Source organism: Ostrea edulis, chromosome 4, assembly GCF_947568905.1.
Source record: "Ostrea edulis chromosome 4, xbOstEdul1.1, whole genome shotgun sequence".
NCBI lineage: Eukaryota > Metazoa > Mollusca > Bivalvia > Ostreida > Ostreidae > Ostrea > Ostrea edulis.
This window is the reverse complement of record NC_079167.1, coordinates 59,602,583-59,630,082: the sequence shown is the minus strand read 5'-3', so window position 1 is coordinate 59,630,082 and position 27,500 is coordinate 59,602,583. Positions and strand designations below refer to the sequence as shown.

At 34.2% G+C, this 27,500-nt stretch overlaps 1 protein-coding gene across 2 annotated transcripts in view; it reads left to right on the top strand.

The window, feature by feature from the left end:
- LOC125670543 (transmembrane protein 94-like) overlaps window positions 1-27,500 on the top strand; it is a 43,637-nt gene that overhangs the window by 9,273 nt on the left and 6,864 nt on the right. Inside the window, exons 10-26 of one of the 2 annotated variants that reach the window (XM_048905753.2) lie at window positions 1,727-1,904; window positions 2,942-2,994; window positions 11,004-11,069; window positions 16,341-16,462; window positions 16,976-17,069; window positions 18,206-18,314; window positions 18,981-19,083; window positions 20,266-20,427; window positions 21,104-21,284; window positions 22,916-22,999; window positions 23,304-23,840; window positions 23,970-24,069; window positions 24,823-24,931; window positions 25,758-25,932; window positions 26,156-26,401; window positions 26,704-26,849; window positions 27,349-27,443. In XM_048905753.2, the coding sequence (XP_048761710.1) occupies window positions 1,727-1,904; window positions 2,942-2,994; window positions 11,004-11,069; window positions 16,341-16,462; window positions 16,976-17,069; window positions 18,206-18,314; window positions 18,981-19,083; window positions 20,266-20,427; window positions 21,104-21,284; window positions 22,916-22,999; window positions 23,304-23,840; window positions 23,970-24,069; window positions 24,823-24,931; window positions 25,758-25,932; window positions 26,156-26,401; window positions 26,704-26,849; window positions 27,349-27,443 (2,560 nt within the window). Of the gene's footprint in view, window positions 1-1,726; window positions 1,905-2,941; window positions 2,995-11,003; window positions 11,070-16,340; window positions 16,463-16,975; window positions 17,070-18,205; window positions 18,315-18,980; window positions 19,084-20,265; window positions 20,428-21,103; window positions 21,285-22,915; window positions 23,000-23,303; window positions 23,841-23,969; window positions 24,070-24,822; window positions 24,932-25,407; window positions 25,457-25,757; window positions 25,933-26,155; window positions 26,402-26,703; window positions 26,850-27,348; window positions 27,444-27,500 lie in introns of those variants that run through there. The other variant, XM_056163224.1, reaches the window with a different exon arrangement.

Below are 27,500 nucleotides of genomic sequence, written 5' to 3'. Positions count from 1 at the left end.
AATTAGGCTAACATCCCAAGATGCTTCTTCCAACTCAAAGTCTGAATGCTGCATCTCACCTACACTCTGTGATTCAATGACTCTTAACAACAGCATTTAGATCTTTTCTCAGCTTTTTACAAATGATATACATGTATCAACAAAACTTGCCTGTGGTTACAGATATTTGGTTTACAGCAAACTTAACACAAAGGTGTCTATTGATTAAAAGGTGTGTCATGATATCATTTAAAGTAATATGGAATATTTGAAGCACATGAAGATTAGGGATCAGTATCATAAAAGTTTGGCTATGGGCATTGTATTATATCATATGGCTGCATCAAAGGTCTCTAGGAGGACTATGGTGTTCACATTCAGTTTTGGGTGTGCCCTGTAGGGGATATTAGTCCTGGTAGGACAGCTTTAGATATACTCCCTCAGGTGTAGGGTCTTGAAATTACCATGTCTGTACATCCATCAGTAGTCATCTTTGTATAGATATTTTCTTCTACATGTTTACTCTTTTAACCCCCAAAATTTTTACTATCATATATCTGCAACGTAGAGAGATAAGATGTTTGTATATGACTCAGAGGATGCTGATGAGGTGATGGTGTGTCCTTAACCCAGCTCAAGGTCGTTGGGAGGACAATGTCTAGGATATTAGGAAAAACATGTAATTCATTTGGAGATCAAGTATTTGGATCAGTAGAATACTGAGACAACACCTAGATGCAGAAGCTACTCATGCCTTATGGACATGTTCTGATCCTTTCTCAAGGTCATTAAGATAATGTCAAGGTCACTTTGAGGACTTAAAGCTGGTGATGTCTTTAAATGAGTGGGAATTTTTTTATTGAGACTTAAATCAACAAAGAAATAAACTAACAAAACTTTGAGGATAAGAGTATATTACCCTGTCAAGGTCAAATCTTTACTACAGAGAAAGGGAAGATGTTCATATTTGACACAAAAGGTGCCTCTGACATATAGTTTTAATTGCAACTCCATACCAAGGCCATTTAAGCACTGTCAAGGACAAATCATGTGTAATATCTGTTTAAATTATGCAATAGGAGCAGGAAAGTTACAAGAAATGTTCATTATGTCTTGTGAATGTGTTTTGATCCCAAAGTTATTTGGACAATCAAGACCACTTGTAGTCATAGAACAAAGAGAATATTTGTCCATGTCATATCTTTACAACAGAGAAAGTTAACATGCTTTTATTGGTGACAAAGGTTGCATATGACATGGGGATGTGTTCTGGTCCTGACCAACATTGGTCACAGGAAGATAAGTTATAAAATGTATGTAAAGGTAATATATTTAGAGCATACACACTGGGTGCAAAAACTGCCTTGACAAAGTTATTGTGACAATTTAAAGATGATAGAGATGAGTATGTAATTATTGTCATAGCTATCTTCACATTGCAGAAATATTAGATGCTTATTCTTACTCAAAGTATCATTATGACCTGGAAGTGAGGCATTATCATCACCCAAGATTAATTATTTAAGGTCCAGGTTGTAGGAATTCCATTTTGTTTTTCACGTGACTTTGTAGTGCATGAATTTGTAGATATTGGTTCAAGTATGTGTGATCGAGTAGTCGGTTTCTCTGACCTTGTGTGATGAAGTAGTCGGTTTCTATGACCTTGTGTGATCGAGTAGTCGGTTTCTATGACCTTGTGACTGTCCTATCCTGTATCTTGATTGTAGACTTTGTTTGCTTATTGTAGTGCTTCTGCTGTGTGGACAAGAAAGGAATCCTTTCATGGCCCAATCCTTCGGCGGAGAAAATTTGTTTCCTGACTCCTGAATCTCAAAGAGAAGCAGTCAATGAAGAGGAGGATCAAGGATTTTCTAATTCTTGTGATAAAATCAACCACCATCCAGATGGCATTGAGAAACATATATGTGAGTGTTATCATTAAATGTACAGTGTTGAATGTACAGTATTCCCATTTCAATGAAATAATTTGTGACAAATGTTAACCTTTCATTTACACACTGGTCAACCAGATCCTACACTTGAACACTACCCTTAAAATATATACAACAACAGTTTCTTCAATGAGAGGGAATATCAACAACAAAGCATTCTACTGCCAATAAAAATGTATCAAAAAATCTTTCTAGTTTTCTGTATAGAAAATCTTTGTTTATAACTTCATGATATCATGATTCACATAGAAGACTAGTGTGAATGAATTTGCTAAATCTTTTATTTTAAGATTTCCTTGTTACTGTTGGTAAATGTAATGATGGTGACACACCCTCATACAAGGTTGATTAATTATGTAATTTATAAATTGATATATATAAATTCTGTTAAGGGAAATTTATATAGATTAGATGCTGATAATAATTTTTAAAAGATTCAAATGAAAGTATATTATAGAAATCAAAGGTTCAAGGGTGAACATTCTTCAGATACTGGAAATTAGGAAGTTTAAATTTGTTACATTTAATCTAAGTTTCCTTTTATGCTTTCAATAGAATTTGATACTTTATTTTTTATTCTTGTGGCTTCCGTGCAATTTTTAAAGATACAGCATCAATGACTTACAATATTGTTGTTGCAATGAGAAAAATATATGACTTCGACAGAACTTGAACACACAATTTTTATCCATTGAGTTAACAGTTCTTGCACTTTTCCACTGCTCCATGCTTTTATAATATTATTGTAAAGAAATTTTACGTAACAAGGCCAGCAGAAAAGTTCTGCATATTTGTTAAGTCAGAATTTATGACAAGAACAAACATTCGGTGGATTAAAGTTATTGAGTATTGCAGAGGGATGTTCATGTACATCGCTATTGTGTAGAAATGTCAGCTGGAGGTTGATGTGGCTACCATATTTAGACATCTAGTTATCAACACATAATCATTTCATCAACTTTAAATATGTTTATAAATGTGTGTTTAGTTTTTATGTTTTGTGATTTCAGCCCATGGAGCAGGAAGCAGCTTGGAAGTCTTAGACCTTACTCATGCTGCCATGGTATGTCTGTTTGAATTGTTTCCCTTTGTACAGAATGTTAAAATTGTATAAACAGGTCTGTGGGTGGGTTAATGTTTTTGTAATCACACTAGCCCCCAAGATGTCAATTTTTAAAATGTCATTTCTAGTTTACACCTTTTGATTTGCATGCTGTTAATATTGTGTAGTATTTTGTTAGAGTTAAAATATACTGATATCAATGTTATTCTGGCTTCTTATCTTGTTTATGAAATTGGTCATTTTAAAAGCATTAATGAAATTGAAGAGTTTTATTTCTCAAAATGTTTTGTTGTCACAAGTTGATATTTTGCCTTAAAATTTATGTAAGATTAAGCAAGATAAATCTCCCTTCAAAATTAAAGTGATGTTCTTGTCAATGTGGGACAGACTATGCTGTAAAGTGATGTTCTTGTCAATGTGGGACAGACTATGCTGTATAATCTGTTTGGTGTTAAGTCACTTTGACTGTCAAAGTAAATCTAAATTGTACAAATACCAATAAGAAGCACACAGAAGACTGTTTTCCACACGGTAGTCACTTCTGAATTTGATACCTTGTAATCAGAAATCCCAGCGCTTGTGTACAGACACCTTGATGATATAGACATTAAATCACATAGATGCCTTCTACAGTCATGTAGATGCCTTCAACCAGACAGGTCAATATGATTATCAGAGGGCATGGCACTGTTAAATGATAAGGGATAGACTAGCAATTAAAAAAAAAACTATGATTTTTTTGTTCCCTGCATTAGCAAAATTTTGGATAGTTCTTTGGGTCTAATTGTCTTTTATTGGTATGGAACACCTTTTGGATAGTTCTTTGGGTCTATTTGCCTTTTATTGGTATGAAACACCTTTTGGATAGTTCTTTAAATCTATTTGCCTTTTATTGGTGTGGAACACCTTTTGGATAGTTCTTTGGATCTATTTGTCTTTTATTGGTATGGAACGCCATTTGGATAGTTCTTTGGGTCTAATAATCTTTTATTGGTATAGAACACCTTTTGGATAGTTATTTTGGTCTATTTGTCTTTTATTGGTATGAAACACCTTGGTTTCTTGATGAGGTTTGAAATACCATTGGAGTTTTAGCAGCAAAAGAAGTCTTCATGAAAGATGACCCCAAGGGCAAAAGGTCCAAGGTCAAGGTCTCATAATAGAATTGTATCATTAAGACTTAGTTGAGGGCATGTTGATTGACCTTTTTCTGTGTGTCAGTCCCACAACATTTGTTTGGTTTGGTTTGTTTGCTTAACTCCTCCTATAGTTTTAAGCTAAAACTTTTACATTATATAGAGCATTACTACACTTGAAAAGGATGAATTTGGAAAAACAATGAAATATAAACTGACCTACATAATGGAATGCGGAGATGTTCCAGACCCAACCACATTAAGCTGTACATCAATTTACTGTGTACTTCATTTATATTAATATTTTCTACTCTTTGAAAAAGTAAGGAATATCAATGATATCAAATTTGAAAAAGAATGTTGAGAAGATGTAAATGTCGTCTTAGTGAAGCGAGTAATTTATCTTGATGGTCACACTTTGCCCACAGTGTTTTACACCACAAACAGCTAACCTCAGTTTATATAATCATCAGTGACATGAACAATGTTATCAATATGATTTGTGTTATGTGTGTTGATTACTTTTAATATCAGTACCCAGATCCAATGTCAGGTCATATGGGTGGTTTACTCTGAAAAAATTGCCAAAAGATTGGTCAGTGTCTTCATTGTTTTCTCTGTATCAAGAATTTTGCAACATTCAAGGAATAAATGCCTAATTAGTCTGTACTGGGGAAGGGGGGAGGGGGTAAAAATAATGAAATCATGGGGGTAATTTTATGATAATCAATGTCTAAAATGATTTTTAGATCACCTGAGCTGAAAGCTCAAGTGAGCTTTTCTGATCACCCGTTGTCCATCTGTCAATCTGTCTGTCTGTAAACTTTCACATTTTTGAATTCTTCTCCAGAACCACTGGGCCAATTTCAACCAAACTTGGCAAAAATAATCCTTGGGTGAAAGGAATTCAAAATTGTTCAAATGAAGGTCAATGCTCAGCAAAATAGCGAAAAGACATTGATAGAATTTGAAAATCTTCTCCAGAACCAGCAGGCCAATTTTAACAAAACTTTGCACAAAGCATATCTAGGGAATTCAGATTTGTTCATATGAAGGGCCATGCTCTCTTCAAAGGGGAGATAATCACGAAAATGCCAAAATAGGGTGGGGTCATTTAAAAATCCTCTTCTCAAGAGCCACTGGGCCAGAAAAGTTAGAATTTATATGAAAGCTTCCTGACATAGTGCAGATTCAAGTTTGTTAAAATCATGGCCCCTGGGGGTAGGTTGGGCCACAGTAGGGGATCAAAGTTTAAAATGCAAATGGGGAAAATCTTTAAAAATCTTCTTAAGAACCACAGGGCCAGAAAAGTTCAAATTTACATGAAAGCTTCCTGACATAGTGGAGATTCAAGTTTGTTCATATCATAGCCCCTGGGGTTAGGGTAGGGCCACAATAGGGGATCAAAGTTTTACATGCAAATGTATAGGGAAATCTTTAAAAATCTTCTTCTCACAAACCATTGGGCCAGAAAAGTTTAAATTTTCATGAAAGCTTCCTGACAGTGCACAGATTCAAGTTTGTTCAAATCATGGCCCCAGGGTGTAGAATGGGGCCACAATAGGGGATCTCAGTTTTATATGTTGATATATATACATGTATATATATTTAAAAATATCTCTTGAACTATTTAAGCTAGGGCTTTCATATTTTGTATGTACATTCTTTATGTCAAGACCTTTCATGTGATCCAATGGTTTGTGATCTTGACCTGGAAGTTAGACTTACTTTTAATAAAAATCTTATCTATTGAATGTGTCCTTAACTGTCTAGGGTAGATCTTTCATATTTGGTATATAAATTTCTTATGGCAAGGCCTTTCAAGCCAAGGTGGCTCAGGTGAGTGATGTGGCCCATGGGCCTCGTGTTTAAGTTAATATAGACAATTATTTAGAGAGGAGTGAACAGTTACATCTCATTATCACATCCGAATTGATTTTATTTAATCACATAGGCATGCACTTGTTTGGACATTTAATACTTCATTTTGTTCAAGTTATGTTTTGGTTAAAAACACTTTAAAACCCTCTACTTTTGATTTCTAAGCAATGAAAACAAATTATTTCCATGTGGTATAAAAATAAAACTCTTGATCACCATGTCAATTTCCAGACTCTCGAAAACTCAAACTCGAGACTTCAATTTCTCTAGAGTTGCCTAAGTAAATGAGTATTTCTTTATAGGCACATGCAAATGACACTGTGTGCATATTGATTATCCTTAACACTTTCATAATTGATGTCATGATCACCAACAGTTGATGGAAACTAATGTAAACAATACTTCATGCTCAAAACAGTGTGTAAGTGTTTGCAGAGAGATGCACGATTAATTAACCAAATGATGTATTGACAATAGTATTACACTGAGGGGATGTTGTGCAAACATGATTACAGTTAATGGGATATTCAGGGACACAGGTATACCTTTAATCATCCACTCATAAAACTCATTTGGCTCTGTAGTTAATGCTTCAAACAAATTGTTACTAAAGTCTCCATCATGGTTTTATGTCAATTAAGTCACATTTAATACATTAAAGCCACCATTGTGATAATTACACATTCATAATTAATTAAGGTGTCTGGGATCTTTACCTTTGATGGAGGAAGACTTCTCTCTGTGCCGTGTATCGGTGACATAATTATTATGAAACTTGGTGCAACAGAGTGTACGTCTTCCATCAGATCCAATCTGGCATGATTCAGGGAAATCAAATTAGTGTATTCATGTAAAACACATTTTTAAAAAAAATACTTGAAGAGACTCATGGGTGCATGGTGCTTTATCGGTGAAGTTTAGGAAAAATATCAGTTCTAGTTTGACATAAAATTCAAAATGAATTCGCAGGGAAGTTCTTGTGAAACAAGAGGACTCTTGGACTACAATAGAATTCCAAAATTTCCATTGGAGAACATTTATGAAAAACTTTGAAAAATATCTCTCCAAAAACAAGATGACATAAATATTTTGACAAAGAATATAAAGATGCTTCTATGTTCTTAAACTCTAGCTCAGAACTGATGGTCGCAGGTCATTACTCTAGCTCAGAACTGAAGGTCGCAGGTCATTACTCTAGCTCAGAACTGTAGGTCGCAGGTCATTACTCTAGCTCAGAACTGAAGGTTGCAGGTCATTACTCTAGCTCAGAACTGTAGGTCGCAGTTCATTACTCTAGCTCAGAACTGAAGGTTGCAGGTCATTACTCTAGCTCAGAACTGTAGGTCGCAGGTCATTACTATAGCTCAGAACTGAAGGTCGCAGGTCATTACTCTAGCTCAGAACTGCAGGTCGCAGGTCATTTTTCCAAGAGAGCTACAGTTCTGCAGCTACTTATTGTTCTAAATCTCAATTTTAGCTCACCTCGTGTGAACTTTTCTGATCACCTGTTGTCTGTAGTATGTCCGTACGTCCATCCATTTGTCTGTAAATTTCATACATTAACGACTGCTTTGCTAAAACCACTGGGACAATTTTTACCAAACTTGGTACAGAGCAATTTTAGGTAAATGGAGTTTACAATTATTCAAATGAAGGGCCATGCCCCCTTCAAAGAGGAGGTAATCAAGAAAAGGTAAAAATAGGAGAAATGTTCTCAAGAACCAATGGGCTAGAAAAGATGAAACTTGCTGTGAAACCTTCCTAACACAGTGTAGATTCTAAATTGTTCAACTCATAGTCCCAAGGGATAGGATGGGACCAAAATGGGGATAAGAGTTTTACATATGAATGTTTAAGGAATGACTTTAATTCTGGGGCATGTTATACAAGTATAACATGGTTTGGGTCAGTTTACGCTTTATAATCCGAGAAGCTGATTATAAAAAAGGGTAGACTGACCCAAACCCGGTTATACTCGTATAACTTGCCCCAGAATTAAAGTTATTCCTTATTATTTAATGCAAGAGACAAAGGTACTAACCTTTGTTTATCAAAATGTACATAAATTCTGAAAAATACAAGTCAACTGAGCCGCGCAATTATTCACTTAGCAACAATGAAGAAGCTTCTAGCTGTGAAGACAGCCATCTTTAATCTTAATTCTACGGAGCCTATTTATCAAAATATTGTATCGAAGGTGAAATTTGTCATGACAGAATAAAAAGTGTAGGCTATGCATGCAATGCGTATATCACTGCCTTTTAGAGATCGACTTTGAAGTCGCTAATCTCCGACAGATTGAGAACATACAGGAAATTGCATTGTTTAGGCCTACCCAAAGTAAGTCTTCAAATATCAGAAAATGCAATAATTTGCAGCTTCTCACTCTGTGAAAATTGCTACTAGGGTACATAAAAAATTACCCTTGCATACAACATTGTTGCTAATAGTAAATCGGACAAAAGAGAGTATGTAAGCAAATGACAAATCACGATCCACTTTTCAATGTGACTGACATCATGAAATAAAATGTGATGTCTGATTTTTTGTTTACTTTGTTGAAAGGCGGATCAAGCAATGAAACTATCCTCCCCCCTTTTTCCCAGTGAGAAATATATTTCAAAATGAACAGAGCAATGCTTACTTGGTAAATCATTAATTCGAATATAATATCTTTGTTTTAATCAATTATTCGACCATCATACAGAGAAAGATATTTTACAACACTGATTTGTGTACAAATAGATGCTAATTGACAACAAGGAAACAATATGTGTATTAAACGGAAGTATCTTATTGTACACGTTGACTTTCTATTCCATAGAAGGCTCAAAACAGTGCTACAATGTAAATTTAGAGAGAGAGAAAAATAGTTCCAGCAGCTGGTTGTCAAGGGGGTGTTTTTATACCAAACCAGCTTATACAAAAATACCCTGCATTCCTCAATTGGAATTTGACCAATCAGAGACTAGAATACAATAAGAATTAAATTATATAGGAAATAATGTTTAAAAATCAGCAAGGTCATTATTAGTCATATATTGACACGGGTAGTGCAGATTCAAGTTTCTTCAAATCATGGTTATAGGGGTAGGATGGCCATTAGGGAATCAAAGTTTTACTTGAGAATATATTGTGAAGAACTTTAAAAGTCTTCTTCTCAATAACAGCAAACCATGATTAGTCATATTAATATACAAGCATCCTCATGTAGTGCAGACTGAAGTTTGTTCAAATCAATGTCCCTTGGGTTTGGGCCACAATATGAATTCAAAGTTTTACATGGGAATATATGGGGAGAAAATTTGAAAACCTTACCAAAATCAACAACATTATGATTAGTATGCAATCATCCTCAAGTAGTGCAGATTCAAATCATAGTGTCTGTAGGAAGGTTGGGACCACAATCTGGGATAATAATAAAAAAAATTACATGAGAACAAAAATTAAAATAATCTTTAAAATTCTTCTTTGCACAAACCACTGGCCATGATTAGTCCCATGTTACTAGTGCAAATTCATATTTGACCAAATCATAGTCCCTGGGATTATGTTGGGGCTAAAAAGGGTTTTTTAAAGTTTTACATGAGAATATGTAAGATATTTTTAAAGGGCCACACTAAATCATGTTAAAATGCAAACATTTCTAAGTTGTGTGGATTCAGGTTTGGATAGTTGTTGTTGTTTTTTTTTTTAAGACTACGGACCATGGGGTTAGGGTGGGGCTAAAATCTGGGATCAAATTTTACATGATACATAAAAATAGGGAAAAAATCTTTTCAAAATATTCTTCTCCAGAACAGCATGGCCATTTTACTAATGTTGATATTAAAGCATCCATATTTTGTGTGGATTCAAGGTTGATTAAATCATGACCCCATGGGGTCAACATATTGATGGGAATTAAGAGGGTAGAAAATGTTTTTAAAATTTTCTGTAGAAGAACAGCAGGGTAAAGGTGACTCAGGTGAGCAGTGTAACCCATGGGCATCTTGTTGTAAAATGTGATATAGCTAAGTATTGTAGCCCACATTGGGTCTCATGCCAATACATTGAATTCATTTTAAAAAAAAATAATAGTCACCACCATTAATTTTCCTTTTTTTGTTTCTGTTTTGAGAAAACATAATCTTGTGTCTCTGTAATTCAACTGATTTTATTAATGGATACTTAGCCCTGTCACATACAGAAGTTTTTTTTATAGGTAATTAATGTGTCTTCTTTAGAGGGAATAATAAGATGTGGTTGCTTTAGCATGTGAAAAACATCCTGGTTTTTATTCCACTTTGAATACATTAACCAAGTCTTCATTGCCAGCTGTTGTTTTGTCATAAACCCAGTTCCATTGATTATTGTAAGATTCAAAAATATTTATTTCTCTGATGGGAAATTTTTCCTCAACTTGAAAGATGGCAAATTACCGTTTATCATATTGTTCGATTTCCCTGTAGGATAGATCTTATCCTTTATTCACATGTTTTCCAAATGCACTTTAAAGTTATTGATATGCACCCTATAATATCATAAAGTGCACATACTTACAACATTTAGTTCTTTTATACAATCAGGGTTTGTTTTGGGGTTTTTTGGGTTTTTTTTGTATTTTGCACTCTTGGTAATTGATATTAGATATGGAATTGTTCATATCTGTACCAAGTGTTAAAAAAAAAATAACCAAATGAAAATATATTCAAACACTGTCAAAACTTCATACATTTTTAAACAAATTAGAAGTTGATACAATATAATGTACATGTGAACGTTTTTTACCAAGCAGTATGTAAAGAAATGTAATAGAAGAGATCATTTTAGTCAGGATTTACTGGAAATATAAAATACTGTAATTTTGAGTGATTTCAAATTCTCAATGTTTTACAGGCTCGTAACATTTTCACATGGAATGTCAATTTTCTTCTACAAGTTATGTACTTTACAGATTATGTGCCATGTAATGTTAGCTATTCAATAATGCTTTGTTCTTTTTCTTTGTAGAACGCATTTGAGTTGCAGTTTGACGACCCAGGATGGATGAAGCACATGTCTTCTCTTAAGCCCTTGGTATGTCATTTCTTCCATCATATATAAGTGCTCAGAGACTGCCAATCTACACATCAAATGTTCCATGAATATCAACACATTTCCTTGATTGCAGCAAATTGTTAAGTGTCAGATAAATCGTATGGAGAGGTAGTTTGCCTGTGTCTTAGTGTTTATTCATATGTAGTGTATGAGGCTTGGCCTGGAATTAATCTCTTTTTCAAGAATTAGTTTGGAATTCAATTTGATATTGTTGTTCAAAGCAGAACTGCACTATTAAAAACCAGGAACAGTTTAAATTTGTCACCCTCTAGGGGGCAGATAAAAGATTGAATGATCAATGTTGAAAGGGTCAACCTTGCTTTAAGTGACAGAGTGCAGTGTTATTAATGGATAACAGTAGTTCGTACAGCTGTGGGGAGTACTGATCTGTGTTGGCCTTGAATCAATGGAATAATCCAGTAGCACAAGGAAACTTTACCAATCAAATGGAATAGTCTGAAGTGGATTAGTCCAACAAGAAAATTATATATAACATTTACAATAAAGTGGACTGAACCAAATTTCTGAATGGAATAGTCCAACATTTAATGTAGAAATTCTCCTACAATTTTTGTAGCTGAAAGAAAAAGCATGGAAAAGAATTATCCATGACATTGATTGATAAAAATCAATTATTAGCCAAGTCAAATGCTCTCAGTTCTCAGTAACAGCAGGCTGATGGGTTGTTGTTAAATCATTTCTGGATGACTAAATGCAACAGAAGCTATCAAATTAAAATTTCACATAAAAATTCTTTTTATTTTTGTTTTCAAGCTCATAGGTACACTTTATAAATATCAGGGTTTTCAGATTTTATGTTTTTTAATATCTTGACTTTAGAAATTAAACTGTTTTACCCCTTGTTTTAAGTTATTTGTCAAAGTCATGAATATAAAGCCTTACAAATACAGTAAGTGTTGGGTTTTTTTTTAAAAATGTTTCATGCAGAACCATATTTTTGGAAAGTTGACTACTGGTTTCAGTTTGAAATGTAAATAAAACACCAAGAACAGCTATGTGGGAAACTTGAAATCCTTTGAATTTTGAAATCAATTTCGATACTCTGTTATATAGTGAATGTGAGGTGAGCTTTAAAGCACATTATGAGTGGATGAGCAGTCTGATGGATCTTAATTGTTTTTATGATTATATCTAACAGCAGTTAAGGTGGATGGATCATTACACTAAAATTATATCTAATGGCTCGGCTCATTTGAGCATCTGGTATAAAGTATGATTGACAGTGATACAAGCTCTCAATTATTTCATATGATTTTTTTTTGGGGGGGGGGGTGATTTTTTTCTGTATGAGTGTTTTGTTTGCAAATAAGAGATTTTAAAATCCAAACTTCCCTTTGATTTAACGTATGATATTAATATGTAATAAAACAATATGCAAAGAAAATTCATGTAAATGTTCTAATTTATTTATTTATGAAAATTATAGTTGTTTTTTTGTTAATAGTTTTGAAATATATCAGTACTAAAATCTTCAAGAAACATATGGAATACAGTATTAGACAAATGTATTGTAATGAGCCACCTTAATCACATTTTAGAATGTTCTTCAATGAGGTTTTTTTTTCAACTGTGAATGAGATCAGATCATTTTATAAAACATGCAAACAGATACACAGTACATTTCAAAAAGTTGTTTTAGATTCAAAGAGGTAAAAGGGAGGGGGAAGAGGTATGTTTTAATTGTCCTAAATTATCAATGTATCTATTAAATATTTTGGGGTGAATATTTTCCAGTTCTATCTAATCATGGACAATTTCAAACATTTGTAAGCTGTGTGCCTAACGATGTCACTGTATAGAGCTTTTGTTTTGTTTAAATGACAGTGCTTTAAGAGTACATGGAACATAGTGTCACATGTTGTTGTACCTTTAAGAGCATTTGTTCTTTCACACCTGTATTATTTTGTAGATCAAGAGTTCATGCCACCCAGAATGAAAAAAAAAAAAAGCAATATATTTGAAGATTTTGTTTTTAAAAGAAATGTATACATAGCCTGCGATGAATCCTAATTAAGGGATAGATTAAACTTGTATCATATATTTTCACTAAAACTTATGATTTAGAAGTATTCTTTCAATGAAACTTTTTCATTATTAATCTGTTTCTAAGATATCCTAGCTATCATTGTTGAGAAGCGAGACGACTGTGAGATTTCGATAAGATCCAGGTTGCAAAATTAAACTGTTAAAAAATAAATAAAAAACATTTTCCCTTGAGAAATTGTCTCTAAAGTAATATAATCAAAGTAGACAGTGCAGTGTCTGATTTTTGAGAATTAATCCACTTAACATTAATCCATTGAGAATTGATAGCAGTGCTCTGACTGCGAGATAATGCATAACACAGACTGATCAGTTACCCAAAATGGAACTGCTTATATGTGTCAATAGGACTTTGAGGGGTTCACATAAAATGTCATTTAGTAGGCCAGTCTGGTGCAAATCAGGAGTACATTAGGAAAGTTCATCAGACATAATGGACTCATCCATTTACATCCACCCTGCTTTACCCTGTAAAGAAAAATGGAATAGATAGGGAAGTTGTACTTTAAAACTGTGAGACATGTACTGTTAGATCTGTTTGTACTTCTACTAAAGTGCTCTTTTTTTGGACAGGACTTGTTGTAAAAGTACATTAGAGTAGAGGACTGTCATTTTAAAAGGGGGTCATTACCCGGTGGTGACACGATAACATCATTTAACCTAAAATAATTCAGTGTGTGCCTTTGTAGGTTAATAAATGCACTGATGTCAAAAATTAGACTACAAGGACTGTGATTCAGTAAATTATGTGTGGGTTTTTTTTCTCTCTCTCTATGAATATTTATATATCTGAATGTGTGTTTGTTTCATATGTTGTGAATGTATATGATCACTGAGATGAAGGCGATTTTTCTAAGAAAAATTAATGAGAACATGTACTTAATTGCTTTCATTAATTATTTATCATGAAACATGCAGTTTCAAAATAGATTTCATTTTAGAAAGTAATTATACTGGAGGATAATGAAAGGAAAGATCAAAATAATTAGGTTTTGCCTCAGCATCAGAAAATGTTTAACTTCTTTGATTGGAATCAAGTTTCTGCATTCCATTGCTTTCCTATTTTGGTAGGTAATTTTACTAGGTGTAAATGACTCTTTAGCAAATTTATCATTTGCAATCAAAATCAAATCAAAATGAAAGAAAAGAAGTTTGTTACACACACACACACACATATATATATATATATATATATATATATATATATATATATATAAAGGAATTAACAAAGACTAGGCTTTAATGCCAGGATGCTGAGTAGTTCAAATATTCAGTGTGAACCCAAGTGTATCAATTTTGAAATTCCTAATTATTTTTGGCCCAATGTTTGGGAAATCAAATGTTGTATTGACCTTAAAGGCGTGTGCAGGTTCAGATAACATTACAAAATAAATGGATTAAAACTATTTTTATTCCCATTAATTTTTCGGTCACCTGAGTTAACAATGGAACATTTTTAACTTCTCCTTGATAACTACCAGTCCAATTCTTTTCATATTTGGTATGAAGCATCTTTGGAACAAGGGGACATAAATTGTAAATTTCAGGTCTCCAGCACCCCTGGGGCCTTAGGGCAAAAAATGCCCAAAATTGATCAATTTTCAAAAATCTTCTTCTCAAGAACTGCACATGTGCAAGAAAAACTAAATGCATGGTGATGGAGAGCAGGAAGGCCTCTACCAAAACTGTAAATTTCATGATCTCCGGGGTAGGGGTTCTGACCCCAGGGCAGAGCCAAACTTGGTATATAGTGTTTATGTGTAAAACACTTAAATAACATCTTCTTTAGTGCTGTTGCATGATACTGTATTGAAACTAAATAGATATTTAGAAAGAGCAGGTAGTCCTTTACCAAAATTGTAAATTTGATGATTCCAGGGGTAGGAGTTTTGGTATCAGGGTGGGGCCACAATAGTCAGTTATTAAATGTGTGAACAATAGACATTTTTATCTTCTTCTTGATAACTATCATTCCAATTCTTTTCATATTTGGTATGAGGCATTTTTGGAACAAGGGGGACATAAATTGTAATTTTCAGGATTCCTGTACCCCTGGGGGCCTTAGGGGCGGGGCAAAAATTGACCAATTTTCAAAAATCTTCTCAAGAACCGCACACATGTAAGAAAAACTAAATGCATGGTGATGGAGAGCAGGAAGGCCTCTACCAAAATTGTAAATTTCATGATCCCCGAGGTAGGGGTTTTGACCCCACAGTGGGGCCAAATTTGTTACATAGTGTTTATGTGTAAAACACTTAAATAGCATCTTCTTTCATGCAATATACTGTATAAAATCTAAATGCATACTTAGGAATAGCAGAAAAGGATGTACAAAAAATGGTGAATTTCAATCAAAACCCAGGGTTATGACTTTAGGATGAGCCCAAATTAGTCATATCTTTTGATGTTTTAATGTTAATACACCAATACGCCACTTTCAAAATAAGAGCTCTCCTGTATATGAGGTACATTTAGTAGAACTTTGAGTGCCTAAGTGGGACAAAGTGAACCTACATTCAGTGAGGAAAACGATAAAATGTATTAAAGGCGGCTTTTCTCTAAATATGTAAATGTAGGAAATACAAAATACTATCAAAAGAAATGTTTTTCTAAAGTAGGAACATAAAAACAATATCATATTTGAAAGCAATATCCTAGATATGATGCCAACGACCAACGAAATTACGTGATATAATAAGAATAACATGTACTTAATTACTCCTTGAATACTTATTACTGCTTAATACTGCTTATTGCCCCAGTACATATTTTAAGCTAAATATATGGACCCTAAGTCCTAGTTTAGCTGCTTTGATCTTTGACTAAGCCTTGTTGGTGTTTTGATTTTATGGAGTTTTTTTAATGGAAATATTGTATAAACATATATGAATTTTTTTGTACAAGCAGAGGAAGAAAATCAAGGGCACCAAAATATCCATAAAAATTAAATTTTGTACAATTATGATGATGCATGTTATGGATGAGGTATTGTCAATTCATTGTATGTCAATCATTGTACAGTGATATAGAATGGATTTGTTTGGACTTTGTGAGAGGAAATCTGCATGCACAAGAAATCACAAAAAGCATTTCACTTCAATTTCTAGGAATTCAATCCTAGAGGAGTTTTTGTCAGTGGCCATACTAGAAATCAACATTGTACATATTTTCACATAACTTTTTCAGGGTCTGAATATCCTAGCCAACACCTGCAATGAGAAGACGATGGACTTGTACATGAAGTTTACCGATCATGTGGCCTCTGAGGCTTTGGCCAATGAGGACACTGTGGCTGTAGTCAATAGAAGGTAGATGATCGAAACATAATTAATTAGAAATTCGTCTGTACATATCTATGTTTAATAATTAATTATGTAATTGAAATAATATTTCAATTTTACATAGCATCATAGGTTTTTTTTTTCAAGTAGCAGTGCATGTATATAGATATATATTGTTTCCAAATATTCATGGATACAATGGTTTGTAGTATGGCCCTTCAAAATTGCACTGGTGTATTACATAAAGGGCAGATAACTAATACATACAAATTGCATAGAAAACATTAGAAATTGTTTGCCAAATATGTTTGATATGCAAGTAGTATATCAAAAATCATAATTATTTTTAAGATATACTCCCATAGTGTTAAAAAAAATATCAACCAAAACAAAAATATTTGTAGGCTCATTCAAGATCATTATTGCATGATTTCATGAAGGTAGACTGCTACATAAAAAAAATAGGGGGAGGGGGGTATTTTCATTAAATTAGCAATAATTATGCTACTACTTTCATGGCATTGTGTTGCTGTTTTGTAGATGCCTGTGCGAGTTGGCTCGTCAGATTGGATTCACAGAGAAAGCTTTGGATGGGTTCATGCTTGACAGAATACTTTGCCTTTATCGGCAGGTGGTAAGTGACCATCTATGATCAAACTGAGGGAACACTGATTTTCAGAATTGAAGTAGGTTAATTCATAATTGCAGTCAATTATTCAACAAATCAATTAATTCCCAAATTGGAATACCTGGTGAAGAATCTTTCATAAATAGGCCTTTCTAAGTTGTCAAGCCACATTTACATAACAGCTAGTGGATAATTCCATTAATTTAAACCTGTACATGTTGTTTTGTATTTTCCAACCTCCTCTCTGTAATGTATGACTGTACATTTATGAGAATTAAGTATTGATTGATTTAGACAGGTGGCATGTGTAAACACATCAAAGTATCCAGAGTAAATTTTAAAGAATTATATACCCTAAAACCTTGAAAATAAGCTGTGACTTATTAAAAATTGGTGAGGAAATAGGGGCTTATTTTGAAGACTGAATTATTTTCAAAACCTGCCTTTAAAGATTGTTACCAGTCAAGTGTTTGTGCATGTGATTGGGTAGACTTGCTCAAGTCTCTATGTTCACTGGCACATCTGGCTGATTTTTAGGTCATTTATTATTTTTACATGTACATGTTTGTATCAAATAGCTTTGAGAAGTGAATGTTAGAATTCATGAATCTGACTCATGTTTCATTGATAACAATTCACAATACCAAATATGAAATTAAAAAGATTATATCACAAATGTTCTTTAATAAGGAGTTCAGTATGAAATAAAAAAGATTATATAGTAAATGTTCCTCAATAAGGAGTTCAGTTTATTTTCAAATGGGGCTTTTTTCACAAATAATTTTTGACTGCAAGAAAATGATGGCATATTTTCAAGTCCACTTTATTATCAAAACTGGCTTAATTTCAAGGTTTTTAAATATAATGGAGCATGAATTTTACTCTGAGAGATCTGGAGTAACTGTTCGAAAAAACAAAGGTAAGTTGGCTTGTTCATATAGGGAATGGGAGATTACTTCGACAGATCAAGAATTTTGAAGTTTGAGTCTAAGAGTCATCTGTGGTCATATTTCAATTACAGTACCGGTAAAAAAAATTCATGGATTGACAATTTCTTTGTTTTAACATGGGTCCACTATATCAATATCTGTAATATGCAGGTTTTACTGTTGTAATTTTCTGTATCAACATTTGTTTTGCAGTCTCCAGAGGAGTCTGCCAAGGCCAAGGTCCACCGAGCTAAATCCTTTGTACATCACCAGATTCCAATGCCTAACATGTTCTCTGTGGTGCTGAAGGAGAAAATGTCTGGTAAGGACGAGTGTTCAAATCTCTAACAATTAGCTGTATTTGTATGAACAGAACCGTTCATGCCCTTATGTATTTTCAATAATGAAATTAATTTCTTAATTATGTAGCTAGTTAGCTCAATGGTTTAGTGTGTGAGGTCGACAATCTGTAAACCATGAGTTCAAACCCTGCAGGGGTTCTGTTTCCAAGTAACTTAAATTTTCACAAAAGTTGTATTTTCTCATTGAATAATAATATCATTGTACATATCCTTCAATTTTCATCCACAAGAATTTTCTCTGGTGTTTTATACATATATTCTAACTTAACAATGCATGTGAATTATGACCCACAGTAGGCTGTGAATTAGAAATGATGGTTTTACAGTAGGCAATGATAAAAGACAAACATGTGAATTAATTAGAAATTATGTTTTTACAGTAGGCAATGATAAATGACAAAAATGTGAATTAATTAGAAATGATGTTTTTACAATAGGCAATGATAAATGATGTTTTTACAGTAAGTAATGATAATGTTTACATAAGGCAATGAATTAAAAATGATAATGCTTTTCCAGGAGGCGATGAATTGGTAATGATAATATTTTTACAGCAGGCAATGAATTAGCAATGATATATTCTTTTACAGGAGGCATTAAATTAGCCATGATAATGTTTTTTACAGGTTCTAGTCAGATTTTTTCCCAGGGAACAGGTGACATTCTGGTTGACTGCTGCAGTGACTTCTGGAATGGAGAAGATGTCTGTCCATTGTCTGAAAACATCCGGTAAATGATGTAACCCCAAAATTACACTAAAACATCCGGTAAATGATGGAACCCACAAATTACACTAAAACATCCAGTAAATGATGGAACCAAAAAATTACACTAAAACATCCTGTAAATGATGGAACCCACAAATTACACTAAAACATCCAGTAAATGATGGAACCAAAAAATAACACTAAAACATCCGGTAAATGTTGGAACCCAAAAATTACACTAAAACATTCGGTAAATGATGGAGCCCAAACAATTACATTACATGAAAGCTTCCTGACATAATGCAGATTAAAATTTGTTCAAATCATGGCCTCCCGGTAGTATGGGGCCATAAGAGGGGATCAAAGTTTTGCATACAAATATATAGGGAAAATCTTTAAAAATCTTCTTAAGAACCAATGAGCTAGAAGAGCTGATATTTACATGAAAGCTTCCTGATATAGTGCAGATTCAGGTTTGTTCAAAGTATGGCCCCCTGGGGTAGGTTGGGGTCACAATAGGGGATAAAAGTTTTACATACAAATATGTAGGGAAAATCTTTAAAAATCTTCTTCTCAAGAACCACTAAGCCAGAAAAGCTGATATTTACATGAAAGCTTTCTGACATAGTGCAGATTCAAGTTTGTTCAAATCATGGCCTCCAGGGGTAGGATGGGGCCACAATAGGGGATCAAAGTTTTACATAGAGATATATAGGAAAAATCTTTAAAAATCTTCTTAAGAACCAATGAGCTAGAAGAGCTGATATTTACATGAAAGCTTCCTGATATAGTGCAGATTCAAGTTTGTTCAAAGTATGGCCCCCTGGGGTAGGTTGGGGTCACAATAGGGGATAAAAGTTTTACATACAAATATGTAGGAAAAATCTTTTTCTCAAGAACAATTGAGCCACAGAAGTTGACATTTACATGAAAGCTTTCTGAAATAATGCAGATTCAAGTTTTTTTTAAAAATCGTGGCTTCCAGGGGTAGGTTGGGGCCACAATAGGGACGGTTTTACATGCAAATATATATGAAAAGTCTTCAGATATGGGCCAAGGTGACTCAGGTGAGCGATGTGGCCCATGGGCCTCTTGTTTCATTTTGTAAAATTCGGTTTATGTATCAAGTTGAGATACTATGAAACGGCATAGGTTTATTGTGAACTAAACATTAGTAAATGTAAATATTTTGGATTTATTGCAGGAAAAAGATTTTGGACTTCTACCACAGATCAAGCATGGCTGCCTATTGCACTGCCTTTAGTTACAGACCTATGACTCAGTACATATCACCACACCTCTGTGAGAATTTTATACAGCTCCCTCAGTACTGGTCAAGCACACAGGAGCCATCCTCTATCTCACTGTAAGACTGATATTTCCTTTCTACTGCAGTGAAGAAATATAGGTGACATCAAATTTATTGAACATTAACTTAGTTTGGATTTCAAAATAATTAACATTGGGAAGAAAAAGTGGTTCTTTAAAAAATCAAAAACTGTTTATATTGGCCATGATTCTGCTCAGTTTGAGATGATTGATATGGGAAATATGGTTGTATATCAAACATTCTGAGAGTACTCTAAAGCAATACTTGTCTCTTATCTCCCCCAACCATTACAGAAATGAATTTTACACAAAGGATTACAACTGTTGTATTAACGATCAATTGTGTTTAAAGTCAAACTTGTTGATCCATGGTTTTTACAAGGAATCCCATCACTTTGAGTTTCATATCAGTATTTCAAGGCGTACATAATAAAGTGCAAAGTATGACTATTATATAAAGGGTTAGATCTTAAAATTGTGTCAACTGTCATGTATGCCAATGTTATCCAATGTACAAGTACATGTATATAAGTTTTCTTCCATCGTAGAATTATCTGCAAATGACTGTATACATCAAATGAAACTACTGCTGGATTTGCATATTCAACAATTTTCCCATATTTGCCGTATTAATAAAAAGAAAAGAAGAATTGTTTGTGTTGCTGTAGTATTGATGAAAAGAAAAGAAGCATTGTTTGTGTTGGTTGTTGCAGGAGCTCTGATGCTGACCTTCATTTTGAGTCCCAGCTGTGGAAGGAGTCGCGGGCCTTCAGTATGGACTCGCTATTTGACAACACCAGCACCTCATCAGTAGAGGACACAATGGGCTGTTGTCAGGCTCAGAGTAATCAGGTCTTCATTGGCATGGTCACCATGCAGTATCAGGCCAGGCAGGTGAGTAGTGCTTGTTTTTCTAAGGAAAGTTGAAATCTTTTGAAGCCTTGAATGCTAACAATAGGGAGTGTGTTCGAGTTTGCTGTTCATTGCATGAGTACAAATTCCTACCGATCCTGAACGCCCAGCATACATCATGAGAATGGGTTCGAGTTGCAATTACAGGTAGTGTGGTCGAAGAAAAAGAACACGTTTGTGTGCACATGTTCTCGTCAATCGTGACTTTAAGAACGGAGCATGAGAACAACGGGAACAGCAGACTTGAACACACTCTAGCAATGCTAATTAGTAATACCAGTTTCTGTGGTATACAGGGCTGTGATTTTCCCTCTTTACAGAGGAAATCCTCTGATTGGCTCTATTTAGAAAAAAATGAAACACTCTGGGGTTGATCTAGAGTGACAAAAAATATTTTTGCAGGTACCGGTAGGGTGGGGTGTAACCGTGTTTTCCTCCCTCTTTGACCAGTTTTCCTCTGATTTCTGAGGAATTCAGTGACAGCCCTGGGTATAAATGTCAGACTGCTGCTAGATGAGTTGCCATTCATTGGTTGAGTTAACCCATATGAGAGTTGGTTCCTATTTATAGCTGGTTGAAGCGAGACAAGTGATTATGCTGTGGCACGGTCACCAGATTATATAGCTGTTTATCCATAAGCTTCACCAGTTACTACCAGGTTATATTTGGCTGTCTAGATTTATAGATCACTGAGCTTTATCAACCATTACTAGATAATATATGGCTGTCTAGCTCTATAGATCACTGGCCTTCACCAGTTATTACCAGCCCATACTGTGTAAGTGGAATTTTAGTGAGTCACAAATTTGGCAATTTTCCTTATATATATTTAGCGAGAGCTAATAATTCCAAGATTACTATTACCTTTGATACGGAATAAATTGTTAGCGATATGCAACTTTAGCATTCTCAACACCCTTGCTAATAATGCCAAAATTAAATACTCGCTAAAAATTCTGCTTATATGGTATTTGACTGTTCATCTACACTAGCTTTATAGATTGCCAATCTTCACCAGACATTATCAGCCTATATTTGGCTGTCTAGTTCTATAGATCCAATCTTCACCAGACATTATCAGCCTATATTTGGCTGTCTAGTTCTATAGATCCAACCTTCACCAGACATTATCAGTCTATATTTGGCTGTCTAGTTCTATAGATCCAGTCTTTTCTAGACATTACCCGCCTATACTTGGCTGTCTAGTTCTATGGATCACTGAACCAGGTGACCCACAGGGTATTAGTAGTATTTTGTTCCATATGGATAATATGTGATTTAGCAAGAAATAAAATTTCAATAGATCAGATTGGAGAATTTGTACCATTTTCACAATGTCAAGGCTTTGTGAGCATTCACAAAGCATGAAGATGAATGCAGAAGAGCTGTACATACCAGTATACTGTAATCTTAACAATTTTCATAGGCATCAAGTTTCATGGATGTCTAAAATAAAATTAATTTCATTGATACATAATTTCATGTAATTGGTAGTCTGTGAAAAGTGATGACATCACAGTATTACGTGAGAAAGAGGGTGAAATGTATCAATTTAGAACTGCATGATAATAATTGTATTGTCTTATTTTTTCAAAATTGAATTGTCTTTACAGGATTTTGTTCAGCTTATTGACAAATTAGAAATTGCCTGCATTAGATTTGTCCATTTTTCACAAGAAAATGAAGTCAGGAGTAGGGTAAGTAAGAGTCACTTCCCTTTTATTCTGATGTTAACTGTGGCTCCTTTACATACTGCATGTGTACTTATTTTGGGGGGATTCATATTCTAGCACCTTTGGAGATAAAGCAAGAGCGCTATTTTTGGTTGCACTAAAATATGAGATCTCTTTATCCATTATCAAACACAAAACAAGCGCAAAATCTTGATGAAGCCAAATAGTGCATCAGATCTAATTGCATAAAAATTTTAATTCTCTGAAATAAATACACATTGGTATAATACTTAGAAGGGATAGTCATTTTTTTATATGAATGTTTCAGGTATTTTCAGAGAAGATGGGACTGGAGGCAGGTTGGAATTGCCATATTTCCTTAAGGTCAGACTTGGGAGTGGGAACAGCACCAACCAGTGCTTCAGTCTCGCAGGTCGAGCTCTACAATCGCTACTCCAGCCGTCACTCATCTGACACTGCAGCCAAAGAGACAAATGCCTGTGCCAGGCTCTGTCAATCACAAGATTCAATCAGATCTCGCAGTCACAGTGCACCTAGTATCGTCAATTTAGACTCATCCCAAGTGCGATTTCAGATGTCTGACGTCGGTAACGGCAAGTCCAGGCAGCGGTTTTTGAGTGAACATGATTGTGAGACTGGGATGCCAACAGACAATCAAAATCAGGAAAGTCCTCCAGAAATTTTTGGTAATGAAACCACTCCACTGAATTATGAGGGAGATGGAGAGATCATTTTGAAGTCGTATGAATGGACCAACCAGAATTCAGATAATATGGGGAGTGGTAGTAGAAATGCTTCTAGTTATCTGACTGATGACAGCTTAACTGGTGCTCTTGATAATCGAGTAAGTAATGCATGTATCTTCTAGATTTTTTTCTCATTAATTTAAGGATTGGGAACTTTGTTTTTATGAGAGAAGCAACTTAAAATAATTTCATTTTATCGGGTACATAATTCCTTATCATCATTGTAGGCTAGGTTACCAAGAGGAATAGAGAACATACGACCTCACTTGGAGAACGTAGACAATGTTCCTTTGTTAGTAAACCTCTTCACAGATTGTACCACTGAAAGTGAGTGTAATAACAAAAATAAAAGGCATTTATAGTAACTTATTAAGGTGTTGTCTTCAAGGTATGACCCTAGACAATGACAGCTTCTGTTTTGGATGATACATTAAAGAGCAAGGCTGGATTGATAAGAAAGAAAGATAGATAGATAGATAGATTTGAAAAAGATTGAATGAAATCCCAACCATATAAAAGTGAGGTTTATACTACAGTCTCAGATTTTCTTGAGCACAGTATATCAAATAAGATATCATACGTACCACATTTTGAGCCCAATTCAGATTACTGCAAATGCTTTGAATGATTTTCAATTTCAAGAAAGAGCACACAAATGCTCGTCTTTTTTTGTTGCAAAATTATACACATGCAACGATATTGAATACTACAAAATCTTAAAGTTTTACACTGAGACATTCATGTGATCATACTAAATATCAGGCAATTGATGAAATATTGATTTCTTTACGAGGTTTGAAAAATAAGAATTGACCCATGATATATAAGAAAATGCTTGATTTACATAACATTCATACTTTGAGGAGTAAAATAAAATATGAAAATCATATATTACCAAGTTAGCTTTATTTTATAAAGTCCTCAAGGATCTTTCCTTGCTCTTTCAATGGATTATAATATTTCTGAATATACAGGTATATATAATAAAATGATCCGACAGTGAATTATGTCTGCAGGTTTTGAATGTATGACTTGCCATTCTGGTGTTTCATCAGTAAATATGGTAATTCTATTTTTTAGCCACCCGTGAAATGATGGAAATCATGCAGGAGTATGGAGAGGTGGTAGTCTGTGCTGGTAGTAATCTCAACATCGACAATATCAATTTGTTTCTACAAGGGGACTGCAGGTTAGAAATATTTTAGTTTTTGACAATATCAACCTATATTTACAAGGGGACTGCAGGTTAGAAGTACATGTATATTAGTCTTTGAGGACTTAATCAGCAAATACTAGCTATCTGGCAATAGTGATTCCATTTTACCACATGATATATAGAATATCAGTATTTACTACAAATTGTACTGTATAAGTTGAAGTGGAAGACTCTAAGTAGACTGTAGTACCAGGTCAATTATATCTTATCAGTGTATTATTTTGTAGTTTAGCAGTTAAGCCTTTCTATTTTATCATCACTGTATTATTTTGTAGTTTAGCAGTTGAGCCATTGTATTTTGTAGTTTAACAGTTGAGCTATTGTATTTTGTAGTTTAACAGTTGAGCCTTTGTATTTTGTAGTTTAGCAGTTGAGCCATTGTATTTTGTAGTTTAACAGTTGAGCCTTTGTATTTTGTAGTTTAACAGTTGAGCCATTGTATTTTGTAGTTTAGCAGTTGAGCCTTTGTATTTTGTAATTTAACAGTTGAGCCTTTGTATTTTGTAGTTTAACAGTTGAGCCATTGTATTTTGTAGTTTAACAGTTGAGCCATTGTATTTGTAGTTTAACAGTTGAGCCTTTGTATTTTGTAGTTTAAAAGATGAGCCATTGTATTTTGTAGTTTAGCAGTTGAGCCTTTGTATTTTGTAGTTTAGCAGTTGAGCCTTTGTATTTTGTAGTTTAACAGTGAAGCCTTTGTATTTTAGATATTGTATCATTTTGTAGTTGAGCCTTTGTATTTTAGATATTGTATTACATGTATTTTGTAGTTTAACAGTTGAGCCTTTGTATTTTGTAGTTTAGCAGTTGAGCCTTTGTATCCAGTAGTGTGTGCTAAGAATGTCTCTACAGTGAATCCGAGTGGAGATAGCTTACACTCCCCCATGGCTTTGGCTGCCTCTCTGATCAGCATGCCTTGTCCGTTAGTCTTCAAGTTCAGAGACAATATTGGAGTGATCCAGCTCATAACTGAGGTGAGGACATACTTGTCTATTATCAGCTGCCTAGTATTTATTTTACTAAGTTCCATTATACTGAATAGATATATGTATTTCAATGAATGGTTGCAATTACAAGTTCAATGCAAACAATGATTTGTATTAAGAGATTTTCTTAATACCATGCAACCCAATGAATTCATTCATCACTTGCTAAATATTCTAGGATATCTGTTTGATGAACTGTTCTGTGTTGCAGGCTCGGACATTTCTGTTGTCCCTGAAGAACACGTTTTATCTGATGCTGTGTTACCACCTGTCTGTGACCCTGGTACAGGTCCTGGCCTCCCTCCTCCTCCTCCCCCCAGTCCTGGCCCCTCAACACCTGCTGTGGCTCCTCATCTTCGTCATCCCCCTCCTCAGCCTCAGCATGCTAGGGAATGCTGTGGACTTCAGGATTATGAACAATGCCACGGTCAAATATCCTAAAACATTTACCAAAGAGGTGATTTCATTTTCACGTTGAGAAGTAGACTGCTGAAAATGGTTTAGAAAGTGTGAAAATAAAATTTAGACATGAGGTGGATGAATGTTCAGTATGCAAAGCATAGAGTTTGTTTCATAGTGGATTGTTGCATCAAACCAAATCTTCAAAACTTCATAAAAAGTCGGTATGGTTTGGGCAGTGTTTACAAATGTGCCTTATTATTTACATAAAAAGAATTCAAAAGTTGTAAAAATGTTATAACCAGTACTACACATGTCGTACAATAACACTTGTGCTCAGTGTAATTTTCTTTATTGCAGATGATATTCCAGTTTCTCTGTTACTACTGTTTGAGATTCCTGCCAGCCATTTTTGTGTGTTTATTTTGCTATACGTTTACACTCCATTCTTTTTGTGAGAATGTCTCTCCACATTTCCAGTATTCTTGTGCAATATTTAGTTTTAGGTAAGTATATAGGTTTAACTAGTGCATGTATACAGGTTAATGACTTATAGGGTGTGACTGTCAGATTAACAGTCTCTATAAAAATACACTTACTTACATCCTGCCCCTGATTGCAGGATTATACTGTGCCAATAAGATACATGTATACAATATAAGAGGCACAAGTGTTGTTTGATATTATTGCCATTCTCTGTTAAGTTCTGATGGAACCTTTTACCAATCTTGTGTTTTATTTTCAACATTTGTTCTTTTTAGAAATTAAATTTTGAAATATTTCTTTTTCTCAAAAAAAAACAACAACAAAAAACAAGCACTGATACCATACTTTTAATTTGAGTTGTATTTTTTCTTTACTGTATTTAAATGACTTGTCACAGATGTATTCCCTAATAAGATATTTATGGTTAGTGAATCTGCCCTCCTTTTTAAAAATGGACAGTTATTTAGTAAATGATGCATGAAAATTGTGAAATATTCACCAACTTTGGTTTGTTTTTAGCCCACAAAATAGCACTGTAACTTGGTACGAAAAATATTCAGGAGGTCTCATTGTGGCTCAAAATGTATTCCTCCTCTTGTTGGTTTTGTATTTTGGTAAGTATAAGTTAATTAATCTGACTTCATTAAAGATATTTTTATGCCCCCGAGATC